The sequence below is a fragment of the Panthera pardus genome, unplaced genomic scaffold (genome assembly GCF_024362965.1).
Source record: "Panthera pardus isolate Hobbes unplaced genomic scaffold, ASM2436296v1 HiC_scaffold_1, whole genome shotgun sequence".
Classification (NCBI taxonomy): Eukaryota; Metazoa; Chordata; class Mammalia; order Carnivora; family Felidae; genus Panthera; species Panthera pardus.
The window spans coordinates 2,326,153-2,346,458 of record NW_026526654.1 but is presented as its reverse complement, the minus strand read 5'-3'; the positions used below and the strand labels follow the sequence as shown (position 1 = coordinate 2,346,458).

The 20,306-nt window shown below is 43.0% G+C and overlaps 1 protein-coding gene across 1 annotated transcript in view; it reads right to left on the bottom strand.

Annotated features, from left to right (window-relative positions):
- OBSCN (obscurin, cytoskeletal calmodulin and titin-interacting RhoGEF) overlaps nucleotides 1–20,306 on the bottom strand; it is a 166,376-nt gene that overhangs the window by 107,422 nt on the left and 38,648 nt on the right. Inside the window, 4 exon segments of the mRNA XM_053904975.1 lie at nucleotides 770–1,045; nucleotides 3,482–3,757; nucleotides 7,519–7,794; nucleotides 19,977–20,252. Of these exon segments, the coding sequence (XP_053760950.1) occupies nucleotides 770–1,045; nucleotides 3,482–3,757; nucleotides 7,519–7,794; nucleotides 19,977–20,252 (1,104 nt within the window).

The window sequence follows — 20,306 nt, the reverse complement described above, 5'->3', positions numbered from 1 at the left end:
AGAATTTAAGAGGCACTGGGCTTAGACATTATTCTCTAAGATTACTTATGATCCTCCATTTATCTTAAGTCTTAGGACTGTGCAACTTGTCCAATTTTTCTTGTGTAAGTTTCAATATAATTCCCTAGGAAATGATTGATTTGTAAGTGTCTGCTCTCTTTGTAAACTGCACAGACATTGCAATACAATACAGATCTAGATTTGGCTACATATAGGTGCAGAGAAAACTTCTACATCCCTGTGAAAACAGGGAAGTGTGTCCCAAAACGCCAAAAACTGTGACTCAAAGCACAGTCCTGGGAAAACTCCAAATATGACGGTGGCCCCAATTTTCCCTTCCCCTGGTTCAATGAAATCAAACATTTCCACCATCAAGAACACTCATGTGATTTGGAGGAAGATATTTGTGACCTTCAGAACGACTCTCCTGGAAAGACATCTGGTCTACATCAGCTCCATGCATCAGGGAGATCCAGATTCCTGAACTCCAATGTCCACCAGTAGGTTCTGAGCAGGTGCTGGGAACATGTGACCAGCACTATTACGTGGAAGCACAACCCATGGTGTATGAGAATGACCTGTCTCCTTCCTGTGCACTCCCTCCAGCCATCCTCCCATGGTCCCACCTGGGATGTGGAAATGGAGGTGGTGAATGGGTGATGTCAATGGAAAAGTCTAACTGAAAGAGCACGAGAGTCTGTCTTGGGAATAAATCTGTTCCAAGCTCACCTCATAAAAGAGGCTAATTTTGTACTCTGAAAGAACTGACCTGTGACGTCCAGATGGAAGGACACCTTCTGGCCCCCGGCCTCACAGCTGTACTCCCCGGCGTCGGCCTTCCCTGCCTGCTGCACCACCAGCCGCCTGCTGCAGCCCTTGGCCTCCACGTGCACTTTGGAGCTCGCACTCAGCTTTTTCCCGTCCTTGTACCATGTCACCTCCGTCTGGGCCTGGGCCACCTCACAGCTCAGTGTGGCACTGGCCCCCGCCTTGGCCTGCACCTCACTGCATGCTGGCTGCTCCTTGACAAATACAGCTGAAGGCTCTGGGGACAGGGAGAGATGCATGGAGTCAAAGATACCATCCGTGTGAAGAATGCAAGTCTTGGAAAAAAGGTATAAACAAGGAGGCAGGGGGACTGCAACTCTCTCCAATCTCTGTGCCAAGTGGGTGGACAAGAAGCCCCACAACCTTCTCGGTAACAACTAACACAATTTATTTACAGACTGCCATTTTCCTGGCTGTTCTGGGGTGGGGGGGACCATACATTCTATCACTGATCTGCCTGCCTTCCTGTGGCTGTGTCCTCCATAGTCTTGACTCACAAAGTACAACACCCTTTCTGAAGTTTTTGGTAGTTATAATTTTCTCTACCGTGGTGTCATTGCTCAAGAGATGTGCCCCACTTACAAGAGCACTTTCTCTTACTCGTATTTATTTAAGAGCTCTTTATATAAGTAAATGTCAGACTGTTGTGGTTATGTGTGTTTATATACCCTCCCCATCTAGTGACTGGCATTTCTACCCCTTCATTGGGGGCCCTACATAGACACCCAATTTTTTGCATTGCTGTACTTTTATCAGAAGTCTTGATATCAGGTAAAGTTAATGCCATTGCATTGGGGATTTCTTTTGGTTTTTGTTCAGTTTCGTTTTGCTTTGTTTTTGTCAAAAGTAGATTTCCTCTCTCTGGCTTTACAACTCACTTGTCAATACTCTCACTCACATAAGAGCTATTATTTGGGATTTAATGAGGACTGACTACCTCTGGATCTTTCATCAATTTCCATCCATGATTTAGATCTCTTTCTGTCTCTCAATAAAGTTGAATACTTTTTTCCCACAAAGCATCTGAAGATCCTTTCTTATACCTGGAATTGGTAATAGGATTTTTCTCATGCTGTTATAACCCCTTCAAAATGTCACTTTCCAGCTTCTGCTGTCTGATGTCTAGATACAGAATGCTTCCTATATATTGATTTTTGTATGTCCTATTCTCTCTTCACTCTCTTTGCCATCCAAAAAGTAACTTTGGGATTTTCCACATTGATAATCATATCTTTTGTTAGTTTCAGTTTTCATTTTTCCAACTTTCACCTTCACTTTTATTTTCCTCCAGGATGTGCTGTGAACGTTGCATAAAAGTGAGGACATTCAGCTTCCCTGTCTTGGTCCCATCTCAAAGGCAAAGCTTTCAAAGTTTCACGTGAAGTGTGATGTCAGCTAGCCTTTTCAATACCACCAGTTATTACATTAAGGACAAAACCTTCTATTTAAAGCTTATGAGGAATTTTGTGGCAGGAATTGATGCCAAATATTATGGAATATTCTGCCTATGTTTCTGATGCTTTATTTTATCCAGAGCTTTTACTCTTCATTTATTGGGGAAATTACATCATTGTTTCTTTGATTTTGTTAATATCAAGCTTTGTGTTGATTTTCTAATGTTTCTGGTGTTGAACCAGCCTTGCATTCCCAGAATATGACTATTGTCCTAGTGTATTGTCCCCTTGATAAAATGCAGAATTCAGTTGGATAATATTTTATGGAAGATATTACTTTCACATCAATGAGGGGTGGCCTGTGAAAAGTCTTCATATTTACCTTGTCACATTTTGGTATTGATATGCTACCTATGTAAAAGGAATTGATGACTGCATCTCTTTCAATACTCTATAAGAATCCAATGAACATGGAGTAATTTCTCTTCAGAATATTTGGTAGAATTTGACAGTAGAGTCACTGGGCTTAGACATTATTCTGTGAGAAAATTATTTATGATCATCATTTATCTTAAGTGCTAGGATTGTACAAGTTGTACAATTTTTCTTGTATGAGTTTCAATATAATTCCCTAAGAATTGATTGATTTTTAATTGTCTGCTGTCTTTGTAAACTGCACAGACATTGCAGTACAATACAGATCTAGATTTGGCTACATATGGGTGCAGAGAAAACTTCTATATCCCTGTGAAAACAGGAAAGTTTGCCCCAAAATGCCAAAAACTGTGACTCAAAGCACAGTCCTGAGAACTCTCCAAGTATGACTCTGTGGCCCCAATTTCCCTTTCCCCTATACAGTGAAATGAAACATCTCCACCACCAGGAACCCTCATATGGGTTGGGAGGAAGAAATTTGCGACCTCCCAGAATAACCCCAGGGGAGAGACATCTGGTCTACATCAGTCCCAGGCATCAGGGAGATCCAGAGTCCTGGACTCCAATGTCCACCAATGGGTTCTGAGCAGGTGCTGGGAACAATGTGGGAACACAACCTCTGGTGTATGAGAATGACCTATCTCCCTCCTGTGCACTTCTTCCAGCCATGCTCCCATGGTCCCACCTGGGATATGGAAATGGAGGTGGTGAATGGGTGATGTCAAGGGAAAAAGTCTAACTGAAAGACCACGAGAGTCTGTCTTGGGGATAAACCTGTTCCACCTTCACCTCACGAAAAGACTAATTTTGCACTAAGAACTGACCTGTGACATCCAGGCGGAAGGACACCTTCTGGCCCCCGGCCTCACAGCTGTACTCCCCAGAATCCGCCTTCCCTGCCTGCTGCACCACCAGCCGCCTGCTGCAGCCCTTGGCCTCCACACGCATTCTGGAGCTCGCACTCAGCTTCTTCCCGTCCTTGTACCACGTCACCTCTGTCTGGGCCTGGGCCACCTCGCAGCTCAGTGTGGCACTGGCCCCTGCCTTGGCCTGCACCTCACTGTGTGCTGGCTGCTCCTTGGCAAACATGACTGCAGGCTCTGGGGACAGGGAGGAATGCATGGTGTCAAAGATACCATCCATGTGAAGAATGCAGATCTGGAAAAGAAGGTCTAAACAGGGATGCATGGGGAATGGAACTCACTCTGATCTCTGCATCAGGTGTGTGGCCAAGAAGCCCCACCACCCTCTCAGCAAAAACTAACACAAATATTTACTCTACCACTTTTCTGGCTGTTCAGGTGGGAGTATACTTTCTATCACTGCTCCATCTGTGTCTTCCTGTGGCCGTCTTTTGCATCGACTTGATGACTCGCAAAGTACAGCACCCTTTCTGAAGTTTTTGGTAGTTATAATTTGATCTTCTGTGGTGTCATTGCTCAAGTGTTTTGCCCCATTTACAGCACTGTCTCTTACTCATATTCATTGGGAGCTCTTTGTTTAAGTAAATGTCAGTGTTTGTGGTTATGTGTATTTATATACCCTCCCCATCTTGTGACTGGCATTTCCACCCCTTCATACTGTTTTGTGAAAAGAAAAAAATGTTAAGCAAGAGTTTTGTTATAGGCAGATATATTACTTTCTCCTTTGTGTTTTGTGCATTTCGTTCTGTCTCAGGAAGCTTTCCTTATGCTGAGGTCATGAATGACTGACATTGTTGGTAAGAGCTTGAACCACATTTCTCACCGAGGTCTCTAACTCACATGCAGCTGAGTTTCTTGCATGGCAAGAAATAGACATCCAACTTCATTTCAGTTTTCCATACGTTTAATGGTCTTAGCACCATTTGTGAAAGACCAACCCTTTACTACAGTCACACTGAGAGCTCTAGAGTGATTTAAAAAAGAGAGAGAGAGAAGAGACTTGGGTTTTATACAAAGCTGTTTCTGGACTCACTTCCTGTTTCCCTGAGAAGTTTCTCAGTCTCTATTTAAAGCCCCAATTGTTTGAATTGCTGTCATTTTATCAAAAGCCAAGTAAAGTCAACATCATTGCTTTGGGGATTTCTTTTGGTTTTGGTTTTGCTGGTTTTTGTCAAAAGTGGATTTCCTCTCTCTGGTTTTACAACTCACTTGTCAATACTCTCACTCACATAAGAGCTATTATTTGGGTTTTGATGAGGACTGACTGCCTCTGGGTCTTTCATCAATTTCCATCCATGATTTAGATCTTTTTCTGTCTCTCAATAAAATTGAATACTTTTTTCCCACAAAGCATCTGAAAATCCTTTCTTAGACCTGAAATTGATAACAGGATTTTTCTGATGCTGTTGTAACCCCTTTAAAATGTCACCTTCCAGCTTTTGGTGTCTGGTGTATAGATAGATAAATGTTTCCTATATATTGATTTTTGTATGTCCTAATCTCTCTTCATGCTCTTTGGTGTCCAAAAAGTAATGGTTTTTAAGACTCTTAAAAACTGAGAATAGGGGCGCCTGGGTGGCTCAGTCGGTTAAGCGTCTGACTTCAGCTCAGGTCATGATCTCGCGGTCCGTGAGTTCAAGCCCCGCGTCGGGCTCTGTGCTGACCGCTCAGAGCCTGGAGCCTGTTTCGGATTCTGTGTCTCCCTCTCTCTCTGACCCTTCCCCATTCATGCTCTGTCTCTCTCTGTCTCAAAAATAAATAAACGTTAAAAAAATTAAAAAAAACTGAGAATAAACAGGGTTGATGGGGGGTGGGAAGGAGGGGAAAGTGGGTGGGTGATGGGCATTGAGGAGGGCACCTTTTGGGGTGAGCACTGGGTGTTGTATGGAAACCAATTTGACAATAAATATCATATTTTAAAAAAAGTAAAACACTACATATGAAATTTCCAGAATAGGCAAAAAAAATAAAAATAAAAAATAAATAAAATAAAATTTATTACAAATGCAATTAGTTAAAATCTCATAGAAAGTGCAAATTACAATTAAAATTTTAATGTGACTAAAACTTTTGAACAATATAAATACCTTGAAAAGTAGACACAATAACTATAATTACAATGTTTACTAAATTTTTTACTTTATTATTATTATTATTGTGGAGAGAGAGAGAGGGCATGAGTGGGTGAAGGGCAAAGAGAGAGGGGGACAGAGAATCTGAAGCAGGCTCTATGCTGATAGCAGCAAGCCCGATGTGGTACTCAAACTCCCAAACCATGAGATCATGGCCTAAGCTGAAGTTGGACACTCAACAGACTGAGTCACCCAGGTGCCCCTAAATTTGTTACTTTATACCCAAACTACTCAAACTTAGTGATGCTCTGATTTCTTTTTTATTTTGATATATATTCTTAAATACCCTTGTAGGGTTACAATAATACTTGTTTTAATTTAACTTAAAAAATAGTAACTGTTTGGGATTTTCCACATTGATAATCATATCTTCTGTTAGTTTCAGTTTTCATTTTTCCAACTTTCATATCTTTACTTTTATTTTCCTCCATGGTGTGCTGTGAACGTTGCATAAAAGTGAGGACATTCAGCTTCCCTGTCTTGGTCCCATCTCAAAGGCAAAGCTTTCAAAGTTTCACGTGAAGTGTGATGTCAGCTAGACTTTTCAATACCACCAGTTACTACATTAAGGACAAAACCTTCTATTTAAAGCTTATGAGGAATTTTGTGGCAGGAATTGATGCCAAATATTATGGAATATTCTGCCTGTATTTCTGATCCTTTATTTTATCCAGAACTTTTACTCTTCATTTATTGGGGAAATCCCATCATTGTTTCTTTGATTTTGTTAATATCAAGCTTTGTGTTGATTTTCTAATGTTTCTGGTGTTGAACCAGCCTTGCATTCCCAGAATATGACTATTGTCCTAGTGTATTGTCCCCTTGATAAAATGCAGAATTCAGTTGGATAATATTTTGTGGAAGATATTACTTTCACATCAACAAGAGGTGGCCTGTGAAAATTCTTCATATTTACCTTGTCACATTTTGGTATTGATATGCTACCTATGTAAAAGGAGTTGATGACTACATCTCTTTTCAACACTCTAAGAATCCTATGAATATGGAGTAATTTCTCTTCAGAATATTTGGTAGAATTTGACAGTAGAGCCACTGGTCTTAGACATTATTCTGTGAGAAAATTATATAATCGTCCATTTATTTTAAGTGCTAGGATTGTACAAGTTGTCCATTTTTTCTTGTGCCAGTTTCAATATAATTCCTTAGGAACTGATTGATTTGTAATTGCTCTCTTTGAAAGATTCACGGCCATTGCAATAAAATACAGATACAGATTTGGCTACATATGGGTGCAGAGAGAACTCATAGATCCCTGTGAAAACAGGGAAGTCTCCCAAAACACCTATAGCTGTGGACACTCAAAGCACAGTCCTGGGAAAACTCCAAGGATGATTGTGTGCCCCAAATTTACCATTACCCTGGTTCAGTGAAATCAAACATCTGCACCACCAGAAACTCTCATGTGTGTTGGAGGACGACATTTGTGATGTTCAGAACAACTCCAGTGGAGATATATCTGGTCTACCTCAACCCCATGCATCAGGGAGATTCAGACTTCTGGATACCAAGGTCCACCAGTGGGTTCTGAGCAGGTGCTGAGAACATGTGACCAACACTATTACGTGGAAACACAACCATGGTGTATGAGAATGACCTGTCTCCTTCCTGTGCACTCCCTCCAGCCATTCTCCCATGGTCCCACCTGAGATGTGGAAATGGAGGTGGTGAATGGGTGATGTCAATGGAAAAGTCTAACTGAAAGAGCACAAGAGTCTGTCTTGGGTATAAATCTGTTCCAAGCTCACCTCATAAAAGAGGCTAATTTTGTACTCTGAAAGAACTGACCTGTGACGTCCAGATGGAAGGACACCTTCTGGCCCCCGGCCTCACAGCTGTACTCCCCGGCGTCGGCCTTCCCTGCCTGCTGCACCACCAGCCGCCTGCTGCAGCCCTTGGCCTCCACACGCATTCTGGAGCTCGCACTCAGCTTCTTCCCGTCCTTGTACCATGTCACCTCTGTCTGGGCCTGGGCCACCTCGCAGCTTAGCATGGCGCTGGCCCCTGCCTTGGCCTGCACCTCACTGTGTGCCGGCTGCTCCTTGGCAAACACAGCTGCAGGCTCTGGAGAGAGGGAAGGATGCATGGGGTCAAAGATACAATCCATGTGAAGAATGCAGGTCTGGGAAAGAAGGTCTAAACAGAGAGGCAGGGGGACTGGAACTCTCTCCAATCCCTGCATCAGGTGTGGGCCAAGAAGCCTCAGCACCTTTTCAGCAACAACTAACACAATTTATTTACATACTCTATCACTTTCCTGGTTGTCCCAGTTGGGGACCATATATTCTATCCCTGCTCCACCCTGTCTGTCCTAAGTGGGGACCATACATTCTATCCCTGCTCTACTGGGCTGTTCCAGGTGGGGAGCATACATTCTATCCTTGCTCTCCTGGACTGCTCCAGGTAGGACCATACATTCTATCACTGCTCCAACTGGGTAGTTCCAGGTGGGAACCATACATTCTATCCCTGCTCCTCCTGGGCTGTTCCAGGTGGGACCATACATTTTATCCCTGCTCCTCCTGGGCTGTCCCAGGTGGGACCATACATTCTATCCCTGTTCCACCTCGTCTGTTCCAGGTGGGACCATACATTCTCTCTGTGCCCCTCCTGGGCTGCTCAAGGTGGGACTGTACATTCTATCCCTGCTTCTCCTGGGCTGTTCCAGGTGGGAACCATACATTCTATCCCTGCTCCTCCTGGGCTGTTCCAGGTGGGACCATAAAGTCTATCCATGCCCCTCCTGGGATGCTCCAGGTGGGACCATACATTCTATCATACATCCTGTCACTTCTCCACATGGCCTTCCCAGGTGAGGACTGTGGGAAATCTACCCATGCACATGGACTCTGTGGGGCCATAATAGATGTGTCCCTCAACCTTCCTAGAAGACATCAGCTTTTTCCTTATGGTTTGAAGGGAATGCTTTCACCTGTCATCTTCAAAGTTGCTGAGACTCAGTGCTCCTTCCTTAGTATTGTTGACTACTGGCTCTCTGGTGGGAGTCCTTGTACTTCCTCATGATTGTCTTTGCCATTGTCTGAAGACCAGTGAGGCTGAGTACCTTCCCCAAGATTACTGGTCTGACCATTACTATTTGCTCCTGTGTGGTGACTCTGTTCAAGTCATCGCTCATATACCAACAGTATATTCTTCTATCGTTGTAAAGCACTCCTTACATATTTAAATGTTAGAGAATGACAACTATGTATTTTATAGGTGTTTTCCGAATGCTGTGACTACTTTTCACTCTCTCATGGAGTCTTCTGATGAGTGAAATTTTTAGTTTTAATGTAGCCAAATATGTCTATTTTGTCCCATTGCATTTGGGGCATCTGTGTTCTGTTGAAGAAACTTTCCTTACCTAAATCTTTAAACAAGGGTGTTGTCCTTTATGGGTTTTATGGTTTTAGCTTTTATACTGAGGTCTCTAACCCACCAGTAGTTGACTTTTGTGTGTTGTGTAAATTCCCAGAATTTAATTTTTTCCATGCATTAAATGATTCAAATGCCGCTTATGAAAACAACAAACTTCTCTACTTCTTTTTATTTCTTTTTTTCTTTTCATTTTTTTCTCTTTTTTTAATATGAAATTTATTGTCAAATTGGTTTCCATACAACACCCAGTGCCCATCCCAACAGGTGCCCTCCTCAATACCCATCACCCACCCTCTCCTCCCTCCCACCCCACATCAACCCTCAGTTTATTCTCAGTTTTTAAGAGTCTTTTATGGTTTGGCTCCCTCCCTCTCTAACTTTTTTTTTCCTTCCCCTCCCCCACGGTTCTGTTAAGTTTCTCAGGATCCACATAAGAGTGAAAACATATGGTATCTGTCTTTCTCTGTATGACTTATTTCACTTAGCGTAACACTCTCCAGTTTGATCCACGTTGCTACAAAAGGCCATATTTCATTCTTTCTCATTGCCACGTAGTATTCCATTGTGTATATAAACCACAATTTCTTTATCCATTCATCAGTTGATGGACATTTAGGCTCTTTCCATAATTTGGCTATTGTTGAAAGTGCTGCTATAAACATTGGGGTACAAGTGCCCCTATGCATCAGCACTCCTGTATCCTTTGGGTAAATTCCTAGCAGTGCTATTTCTGGGTCATAGGGTAGCTATACATCGCAGTAGAACCAAAACTGGGGTGACACGAGTCCATTTATGCAAGAATATGTTTGTGTTTTATTATTTTGTTCCTTGATCTGGTAACTATTCCTGCACTGAGATCCCGTTGTCTTATATACTATCGCTTTATGATAATTCTCGACATCTGGTATAGCAAATGCTCACACTTGGATTCTCTTCAAGAGAAAAGTGTATCAGCTATACTTTGCCTTTGGAATCCACTTATTATTTTTCAACCCTCCCCTCAATTTTTGTTTAGATTTTGATTAATGAAAATATTTGATTTTTCCCGGATTTCTACCCATCTATTTATATCTCTTGGCTGTCTCAAAAATGTTTAATAATTTCCCCTCACAGAGCCTCCTAGAACCTTTTATCAGAGTTGGAATTAGAAACACAACATTTTTGATGCTATTATAACTGTAAGGTTTCAATTTCAAAGTGTTTCTTGCTAGCACATATAGAAATGTTTTTTTACATGGTAATCTGCATAATGTTTTTTTACATGGTAATCTTCCTCAAGAATCTTATTTGGCCTAGTAATTTATATTTAGGATTTTTTGAATTGGAAATCACATCATCAGTGTACATTCTATCACTGTATCTTCCATCTTTATGGAATCTATTTTATTTTCCTCCTTACACTGCTCAGTGATTACAGTGGCCTGCTTGTATGGTCCCCAAATCAAAACTTTCAGTGTCTCCTATAAACTCCTCATGTGTTCTGTAACTTCACTTTCTGAAGCAAGAAAGAGAACTGTCATACAGCGTGTTAAGAATTTTATGGCATGACTGATGCTGAGTTTTATCAAACACATTTTCTGAATTTATGACATAAAAATTTAACCAAACACTTTTATTCTGTGTTGAGATAATCACACCGTTTTTCACTTAGTTTCTTAATGTCAGGCTTTACATTGATCTAACGTTCAACCAAATTTGCAATCCTGGACAATGACTTCCATCACCGTGTGGTACTCTCTTGCTATATTGTTGAATTAATTTTGCTAATATTTCATTTATGATTTTGGTTTTTGATATCCCCAATAGGTTGGTCTGTAATTTAATTCTTCCTACTTTTCTTGTAAGATTTTTGTACCACTGTTACATTTGCTATTGTGAGAAGTAAGGGAGATGATTCGTTTTCATCATGATGATTCAAATAAAAGCTGTGCTGTCCATTTGACAGTAGGTTTACAATCTAGAGAAAATATGTTCGACCCCCTCCCAACAATGGAGTCCCAAACTTTACTTCCTGGTTCTTCTTCCTGTCTCTGTTTCAGGGACTTATTTTCATGGGTTTTGCAATGAGCTTGCACCAAAGGACAAAGAGAGAAGGTGAACAAATGTGAGAGGTCCCAGGATTCACCTCAACCTGCAGGGTCCAAGTCCTCCTGTGGGTGAGGACTTAACTGGCTCATCCCAGTTAGGGTGGCCTTTCCATGGGAGGGCTCCTGGCCTCTGTGGTATCTGTGGAGCTAAAGACTTTTTATCTTTGGAGAAAGAAGTGATGCTGGGGAAAGGGTAAAAGGCAGCACCGCGGTGACCCATAACTCTGTACATGTGATGAGGGAGTATAAAGCAGGCTAATGGCAAAGTATAAGCTAGCACCCACCCACCCCCAGGTGGAATGTGTGGTATTGCTCGGACACTCTTGGCTGCCCAAGAACAAAGGAAAGGGGTTTAAGTGCTGGCCCCCATGATGTGGGGAAACTACAGCAAATGAAAAATGAAATTCCCTTCCTGCCTAAAGCCCGTTGACAAGTCCTTGACACAGGCAAAGTGACCTCCCTCTAGGAGCTCAGCTGCCTCAATGATGACACTTTGTTGGGGGCAAAAGAGAATCTTGGCTGAACATTATCCCCAACCTCAAGGATCCTGTAAGTCTATTTCCTTTATCTCAAATGCCCCAAGATACATGCTGGCAATCATGCTCCAAGCCTATGGCCCCCAATGGACATCTGAAGGGTCTCATGCTGAGGTTTTACTAAATGGTAATAAATGGCATTTTCCTAACAACAGCTACCCTTTCAAGGTCCTGGAAACCTTGCCTCCAAAATTCCTTAGAGACTTACTCTATCCCTGACACCTTCCCAGCCTGAGGGTATAGAATGAGTTACCCCATCATGACCCCGGTGCAGTTCTTCCTGCCCATGGGTCTTGTCCCCGTACTGTAATAAAATCAACTTTTTGCACCAAAGACGTATTCAAGAATTCTTTCTTGGTCTTCAGCTCCTGACCCCATGAACCCTTACCATCATCCCAAAACCTCATCACCCAGACCAAGGTAGGAAAATTTGACTACAAGTACTGCCTTGGGACAGGAAATCCTTAGAAGCTGAGTGTGTATGACTGAGACGTACCCTAGATATGAAGACAATGCAGAGTCTAGATCTGCAGTCCCATTCTCCTATGAAGGAAATGGCTGGAGACAGACAAAGTGGGTTCTGGAGAGTGCAGGAAACCTCCATTAATGGGGGGATCAAGCACCCCAGGGAAGCTCAGGAGCAGGAACCAGCCTTTTCAAGGATGGGGAACAAAAATTCTAGGCCTAGGGGTAAGGAAAGAGACCCAGAAATAGGTGGGGTCTCTTCAGCTTCCCCCAGATAGTCACTGGGGCGAATGTTATAGTACTGGGAGGGTGCTCCTTATACAGGGAACAAGGACAAACATAAAATGATCAAATTCTGCTGCTTTGTTTGGACAAGAGACACAGTTAAAGGGCCCTCTGTTTTTTGGCCTCAGTTTGTCTCAGAGAAAGACTGGGTCTGCCAGGCTCTAGTCCTTTATGTGAATGACAAAGTTCCAGTACACTGTAGGTGAGGGAATATGCTCTCTTCTGTCTACCAAGAACTCTTCTATGTTTCCTCTTAACACAAAAAAGGAAAGTACTAGGAATCTCTAAAGGAGAAGCCTTGGGACGCCCTCTCTTGTACTCCTCCTCCTTATAATCCCCAGGTCAACCCACAGGAGCGGGTAAGAGGGAACAAAACAGAGAATTTGGGTGGACAGGAGGAACCTTATGCCTTACTGGTTTGTATCCAAACCTCAGGAGGGAACCGAAAAAATGTAAAAAGCACATAGAGAACTTCCTTCTTCCCTCTGGGAGCTCTTCATTCCCCCAAAAAAGATGTCCTTAAAACAACTGGGTGAAATAGTTTGCAGGAAGCAGTTTCCTATTCCAATAGAAGGGAAAAAAAAGTCTCCAGCCAGTGATCGCAGATCTTATCAAGGATAGATTGCTGGAGCCCTAAGTTATTTCCATTAAGGAAGGTCCTTTTAAAGGGGACAAGGAGAGATTGGTTTTGTCAATGCCCACCACCACCAGTACTGAGGTGAGGAATTTCAAGAAGGAAATGAAACCACTGTTGGAAGATCCACTAGGTTTGGCAGATCAGGTTGATTAGTTTTGCAGACCTAATATTTATTCCTGGGCTAGGCTGATGTCTATCATGAATATCCTATTTACCGGAGAGCAAAGAGAAATGATCAGGAGAGGTCGATCAGTTTGGCGGACGTAATATTTATTCCTGGGCTGAGCTGATGTCTATCATGAATATCCTATTTACCAGAGAGCAAAGAGGAATGATCAGAAGAGCTGCAATGTCTGTTTGGTGGAGAGAGCACCCACCTGGCCAGGAGTTCAGCCAGCGGAACAGAAGTTTCCTAACCTAGATCCTGGTTGGGACAATGATGATCTTGGGCACAGAGTTAGGAGGAAGCAGAAATTAAGAAAACCAATCATCAGAGGGATCAGGGGATCAGCTCCAAGATCTCAGAGTATCATCAAGGAATTTTAAATATATATATATATATGTTTTATTTATTTTTGAGAGAAAGAAAGACAGAGTGCAAGCTGGGAGGGTCAGAGAGAGAGGGAGACACAGAATCCGAAGCAGGCTCCAGGCTCTGAGCTGTCAGCACAGAGCCCAATGCAGAGCTCAAACCCAGAAACCATGAGATTGTGACCTGAGCTGAAGTCAGACGCTTAACCAACTGAGCCACACAGGTGCCCCTTAAGGCTTTTGAGATACAGAAAGAGAAGGAGGAAACCCCAACTGCTTGCTTACAGAGGCTTAAGGATCAAATGAGGAAATATTCAGGCCTTGATCTGGAGGACCCAGTGGGGCAGGGTCTCCTGAAGGTTAATTTTGTCTCCAGAAGTTGGCCTGATATTGCCAGAAAGTTATAGAAGGTGGATAGAGGAATTGCGCAGGGAGGCACAAAAGGTATTTGTAAAGAGGGATGAAAAGAAGCAACAACAGAAAGCAAAAATTATGGTGACTACAAAAATTATGGTGGAGAAGATGATTGAAAGGGAAGGAGGAAATAGAGATTCCCCCAGGGGGGAAATGAGGGATCATAGGGAACAAAGTAAAACGAGAGGAATGCGAGAAGGAGAAGAAAGGAAATGTTATAAATGCAGACCGCCTGGCCACTTTAAAAGGGAGTGTCCTCTATGGAAGAAGGAAGAGGAACTGACCCCCTTATGGCTCTGGAAGAAGAAGATAAAGGGGGTCAGGGGTTCCCCTTTGCTAGACTCCAGCAGCAGTCCTTGATACATTCAAAGGTGGGACCCAAGGGAGAAGATACAACCTTCTTGTTTGACACCGAAGCTGCCCATTCCTCCCTAACATTTAAGCCACAGGGGACAAAATTCTCACCAGAAAAACTTTTGGTTTCAGGAATAAAAGGAGAAAAATTTCAGGTTTATATATATGAAACCATGACTGTAAGAACTGAGACTGAGGAAACAGAGGTGTCTTTCCTGTCCATTCCTGAAGCAGGAGTCGACCCCCTAGGCAGAGACCTCACTATAGAGCTGGGTTTGGATATAGGGATAGAGAGGAGCCAAATTAAAGTTCTCATAGCTTACCTCATAGAGGAAGAAGAAAGTAAGATACATCCAGAGATATGGGTCAAAGAGAGAAACAGAAGAGGGCTTCAAATTCTCCCAGTGAAGATTTGCTTAAAACAACCAGGTGAAACAGTGTGCAGGAAGCAGTCTCTTATTCCAATAGAAGGAACAAAAAGACTCCAGCCAGTGACCACGGGTCTTATCAAGGATGGGTTGCTAGAACCCTGTATTTACCCATACAATACTCTGGAACTCCCAGTATGAAATCCAGATGGGTCCTACCAGTTGGTGCAAGACCTGGGAGCAGTAAACCAGATAGTTTGAACCCAATACCCTACAGTCCCTAATCCCTATACCCCCCTCAGTAAAATTCCTTATGGGCATAAATGGTTTAGCGTAGTAGATTTGAAGGATGACTTTTGGGCATGTCCACTAGACCCAGAGAGCAGAGATCTCTTTGCCTTTGAATGGGAGAATCCTATAAGCAGGAGAAAGCAACAATACCACTGGACAGTATTGCCACAGGGCTTTACTGAGGCCTCCAATTTGTTTAGTCAAATGTGGAATCTATAATAAAAATGTCCCCCCACTTCCGCCAGACACTCAACTCTTTCAATATGTAGATGAATTCCTGATTTCAAGGGAAAGTGAGCTGAAGTTTCCAAGGCCACAATAGGTTTGCTTAACTTCCTAGCAGGGTTGTCTGCCTATGAGCTTCTTGATAGGCTACTTTATTTAGGGAGGGCATTGGACTTGGACTTACCCACCCTGGAAACTAAAGGTCAGTTCCTCAGAGATATGTACTGGCCACATCCTCTGTTCTATCTTCCCTTAGGGTAAAAGGGCTCTCACACAGACCCTGACACTTGAATTCATGGCCCATCACTTTCAACTGGGGGATCAGGCATTAATCAAATGTTGGAAAGAGGAAAATACTCCAACCTAGCTGGCAAGGCCCCTATGAAGTTCTTGTAACCACTGAAACTGTTGTATTGACTGCGGAAAGGGGATGGACTCATTACACTCAGGTCAAGGGGCCAGTAACGCGGACTCTAGACAGTAAGGTGAAGGGACGATGGGAGGTATATAAGACAACCAAGGACCCCTTAAAATTACCCTTAAGAAAGGAAGTTCAGAGTGTACAATAAAGGTTAGAATCTGGCCTTGCAACTGGGGAATACTATGGCTTGGGTAGGCAACCACCAGAGGATGAGAAAATTCCAAAAAGGAAGTGCCTCAAGCCTATCCCATTAGCTTAGTAATTAATGTAACTAGAACTGAATCCCCTCAAACTTTGAAATTTGATGCCTGCCTCAACCTATCATGTGGGAATTTAGAAAAACAGAGGTGGCTATCACAGGCAGATAAATATCTTTGTATTGATACCTTTGATCTTTACAGTCATCTGGACCTCAAACCTTGTTTGGGAGTTGGGACTTGGCATCGTAGACTACTCAGATTCAGGAATGGACGGCCAAACCCATGGACACTTTAACAGTTAAAATACATCCATCTAAGGGTGTCCCACTGAAAAATTGCCAGAACTTAAAGTGTGACCCCATGCTTCTAACCATTAACAGCCCCTCACTGCAGATCAGGACCCAAGGGCAGCACCTGGAACATATGGATTAGGAGTAGATGTTACAAGAATTTAAGAACTTAAGGGACTACTGTCCCTTAAGCCAGTTGATAACCTCATCTGTAGTATGCCTCAACCAACCACAGATCCAAGGGGGTATTTAATTTCTCCCACTAATGATCCAAAGAAGATAAGCAAAGTTGAAATCAAAGACCTGACACAAACCCTTAAGATCTAGACCGGATACGGAGATGTTAATGCGTGGGTGTAATGTGTTTACTTCTCTGTGCAGATGTTTAACAAAAGCAATTGTTATGTTTGTGGTGCAGAAAGGCCACAGGGGCAAATTGTTCCATTTCCCTCTGGATGGGATACAGACCCTGCAGGAATGAGTTGCATGATGGCTCTCCATCAGTCACGGATGTTTGGGGAAATGAGACCTGCAAGATCCTGTCATTGCTCTTTCATGCACTACAAATGTCAGACCCAAGGGCCATCCCCTCTTCCTTCATAGGGACAAGGAATCACTCCTCCTGTCTCTCAAGAGTAGGGAAACAATTCAACAAACCTGTGGGATATTGGCTGACCCACGTGCACATCCTAAATGCCACTGGTGAACAGAGCCACAACTATTCTAACTTGAACATCCCATGAGCAGATGTTTGGTGGTACTTTGGGAAGAGGAGCCTACTTAACCGGTTTCTGCCCAATTGGAGTGGAACTTGTGCATTAGTCCAAATGGCCATTTCATTCACTTTGGCATTCCATCAAACCGATAAAGACAGTGACATTCACCACAGAAACCAGAGGGCTTTACAGTGATATTTTTATTCCAATGTGTACATTGGTGCAATAGGAGTCCTATAGGGGTGTCTCCAATGAACTTAAGGACAGGAATCAGATAGCTGCTGGATTTCAGTCCTCACTTTTCTGGTGGTTTACCATTGATAAGAATGTGGACTGGATTAATCACATCTGCTAAAATCAGCAAAGGTCTATCAATTTCACTAGGGCTGCACTCCAAGGAGTAGCCAGTAAGTTAGATGCTACCACTCGAATGGCATGGGAGAATAGGATAGCCTTAGACATGATGCTAGCAGAGAAAGAGTGAGTCTTTCTTTTGTGTTATGTTAGGAGACCAGTGCTGTACCTTTCTCCCCAACATTGCTGCAGACGGCACCATCACCAAAGCTTTGCAGGGACTACCAACTCTAGCCAATGAACTAGCATAAAACTCAGGGAGTAGTGACTTGTTTAGTGACTGGTTAGAAGTATGCTTTAGAAAATGGAAAGGAATGGTTGCTTTGATTCTAAACTCTTTGGACAATGAGTCCAAAGACTCATTGTTATTAATGAACAAATGTTTGTGCTTATGCCCAAAATGACCTATTATTATTGAAAGATAAACCTTACTACGAGGAGGAGAGCCAACACCTACTAAACATGTTTGAGTGAGAGCTCAAAAATGAAGGAAATATAAATGAAAATGGAATCAACTTAGAAAAGAAGAGGTGGGATTGTGAGAAGTAAGGGAGATGATTCATTTTTGAATACCAAATAAAAGCCATTGTGTCTAGTTAACAATAGATTTACAACTTATTGGAAATATGTATGTACCCCACACACACAGTGGAGTCCCAAACCCTTAGACTCTTCACTTCCTGGCTCTTCTTCCCCTCTCCGTTTGGTAGACTTTGCAATGAACACGTGCCAAAGAACAAAGGGAGGAGGGGCTGAAAGTCTCTGCGTCACCTTAGGGAATGTACAGTTGTTCCAATGAGACTACTTTTTGCCTTCCATGGGCACAAGCAATGTCTGGGTAAGACTGTAATCTCCGCAGTGCTCAGCCAATGAGGAACCACGGGAGGGACTTGCGTGCTAAGAGGTAAATTGCTGTAACTGCCCTGAGTGTGCCTATCCATCAGACACTGCTCTTGCAAGAACATCGCTCAAAGCCTTGTTTCACTGTGCTCCAAGTCTCTGTGTCCCTCCTTTGATTGAGTTGGTGGGCTTATTTCTCACACTACCTAAAATGAGTTATGAAATATATCTTGTTTTTATATTCCCCAGAACAATTATTTCCTCAAGCATAGAATAACCATTTTAAAGAATATTGAACATAGTTTACCAGAGAACTACTTGACTTCAAAGATTTTGTATTATTGGTTCCACTTATTTAAAAGTCATGAAACTATTTGAGATTTCTGTATCTTTTTGTGTCCATTCTCACAATTTATTAGGAATTAGCCAAATTGTCACAACTTTTCAAATTTATTACCATAAAATATTTTGTCATATTGTCTTAAAATAAGATTTCACAGACACCTAAATGGGATTTGGGGTGCCTACCCCCACCCATGGATCATTATATGCTGATAAAATTCCAAACTGTTATGTTCTGGCAACTAGGAGTCAGAGTAGGATGGGAGCCCACCCCTATTTGGTATCAAGATTCTCTCTTTTTTTAATGTTTATTTAGTTTTGAGAGAGAGACAGAGACAGAGAGAGACAGAGTATGAACAGGGGAGGGGCAGATTGAGAGGGAGACACAGAATCTGGGCCAGCCTCAGGCTCCGAGCTATCAGCGCAGAGCCCGACAATGGGCTGGAACTCAGGAACTGCGAGATCATGACCTGAGCCAAAGTTGGACGCTTAACCCACTGAGCCATCCAAGCGCCCCAAGGTTCTCTTAACAAAGGAAAAAAATTTTGATTTTTTCCACTTTATGTACCAGTCCAGCAGATGCAGATACACACAAAACATTAGGAAAATGCTACAAAATAAATGCTGCTTTCCTGGTCAGGCTGCTACTGTGGGAACACCTCAGTGACAAAGCACACTGAGTGCCAGGAGTTACCTGCTCCTTCCCATTTCTAAGTTTACAAATGCAACCAGAAGGGTAAATCTGACACTGAGAGTGTATCTCCAACCTGGAGAGAAGGGCAAAGTGAGGTTTTCTTGAAAACAATAATCCTAAATGTCACAGGTGAGTATCTACAAATCATCCATTCTTCCTTCCCTTTGCACAGCAGACATTGTCACAAAACATGCACCTACGTTTTGTCACACACAGGTAACAGCGAGCTTCTCTATCAGTGAAAAAGAAAGAAGAGTGTCCCAGACACTTCAAGTGTGATAATCTAAGGTTCACTCTTGATATCTCAATTCCAAGTATGATTGTGTGGCCAGAATCTCCCCTAATCTAGGCCCAAGTGAATTGAAACACCTCTCATTGACAAAAACTGGTCAGAGCTACTGATGGGTGGCATGGGTAGTTGTCAAAACATATAATGGAGAAAATGTGCCATATCCAAGGGTGAGAGATACCTGGTTGACCTCGAGCCCAAGCACAAGATGGAACTAGAATCCTGGACACCAAGGAACACCAGAAAGAGCAGGGCAGGTGCTAGGAATGTGACTGAGCATTGTTGCACCAAATTGCCATTCCAGATTACAGAAACAGCCCCTTTCCTTTCCATGCATACCCTTCCCATGAGGCCTCCCTTGACCCAAAACTGATGTGAAAAAAGGAGATGAAAACAGCATATGGACAAATGGTAGACATGAAGAGATTAGGTCTAAAGGAAAAGGACACAAAAGTCCATCCGGGTGTAATCCTGGATGGTCCCATCATCACCTTCCATCAAGGCTAGAGTATTACCCCCAAGTACTGACCTATAACGTCCAGGCAGAAGGACACCTTCTCTCCCCTGGCCTCGCAGCTGTACTCCCCAGCATCTGCTCTCCCTGCTTGCTGCACCACCAGCTTCCTGCTGCAACCCTTGGCCTCCACACGCACTCTGGAGCTTGCACTCAGCTTCTTCCCATCCTTGTACCACATCACCTCCGTCTTGTCCTGGGCCACCTCGCAGCTCAATGTGGCACTGGCCCCTGCCTTGGCCTGAACCTCACTGCATGCCGGCTGCTCCTTGGCAAACACAGCTGCAAGCTCTGGGGACAGAGTCACCTTGTAAGTCAGGAAGGCAGCTCTGGTAAGAGGAGCCC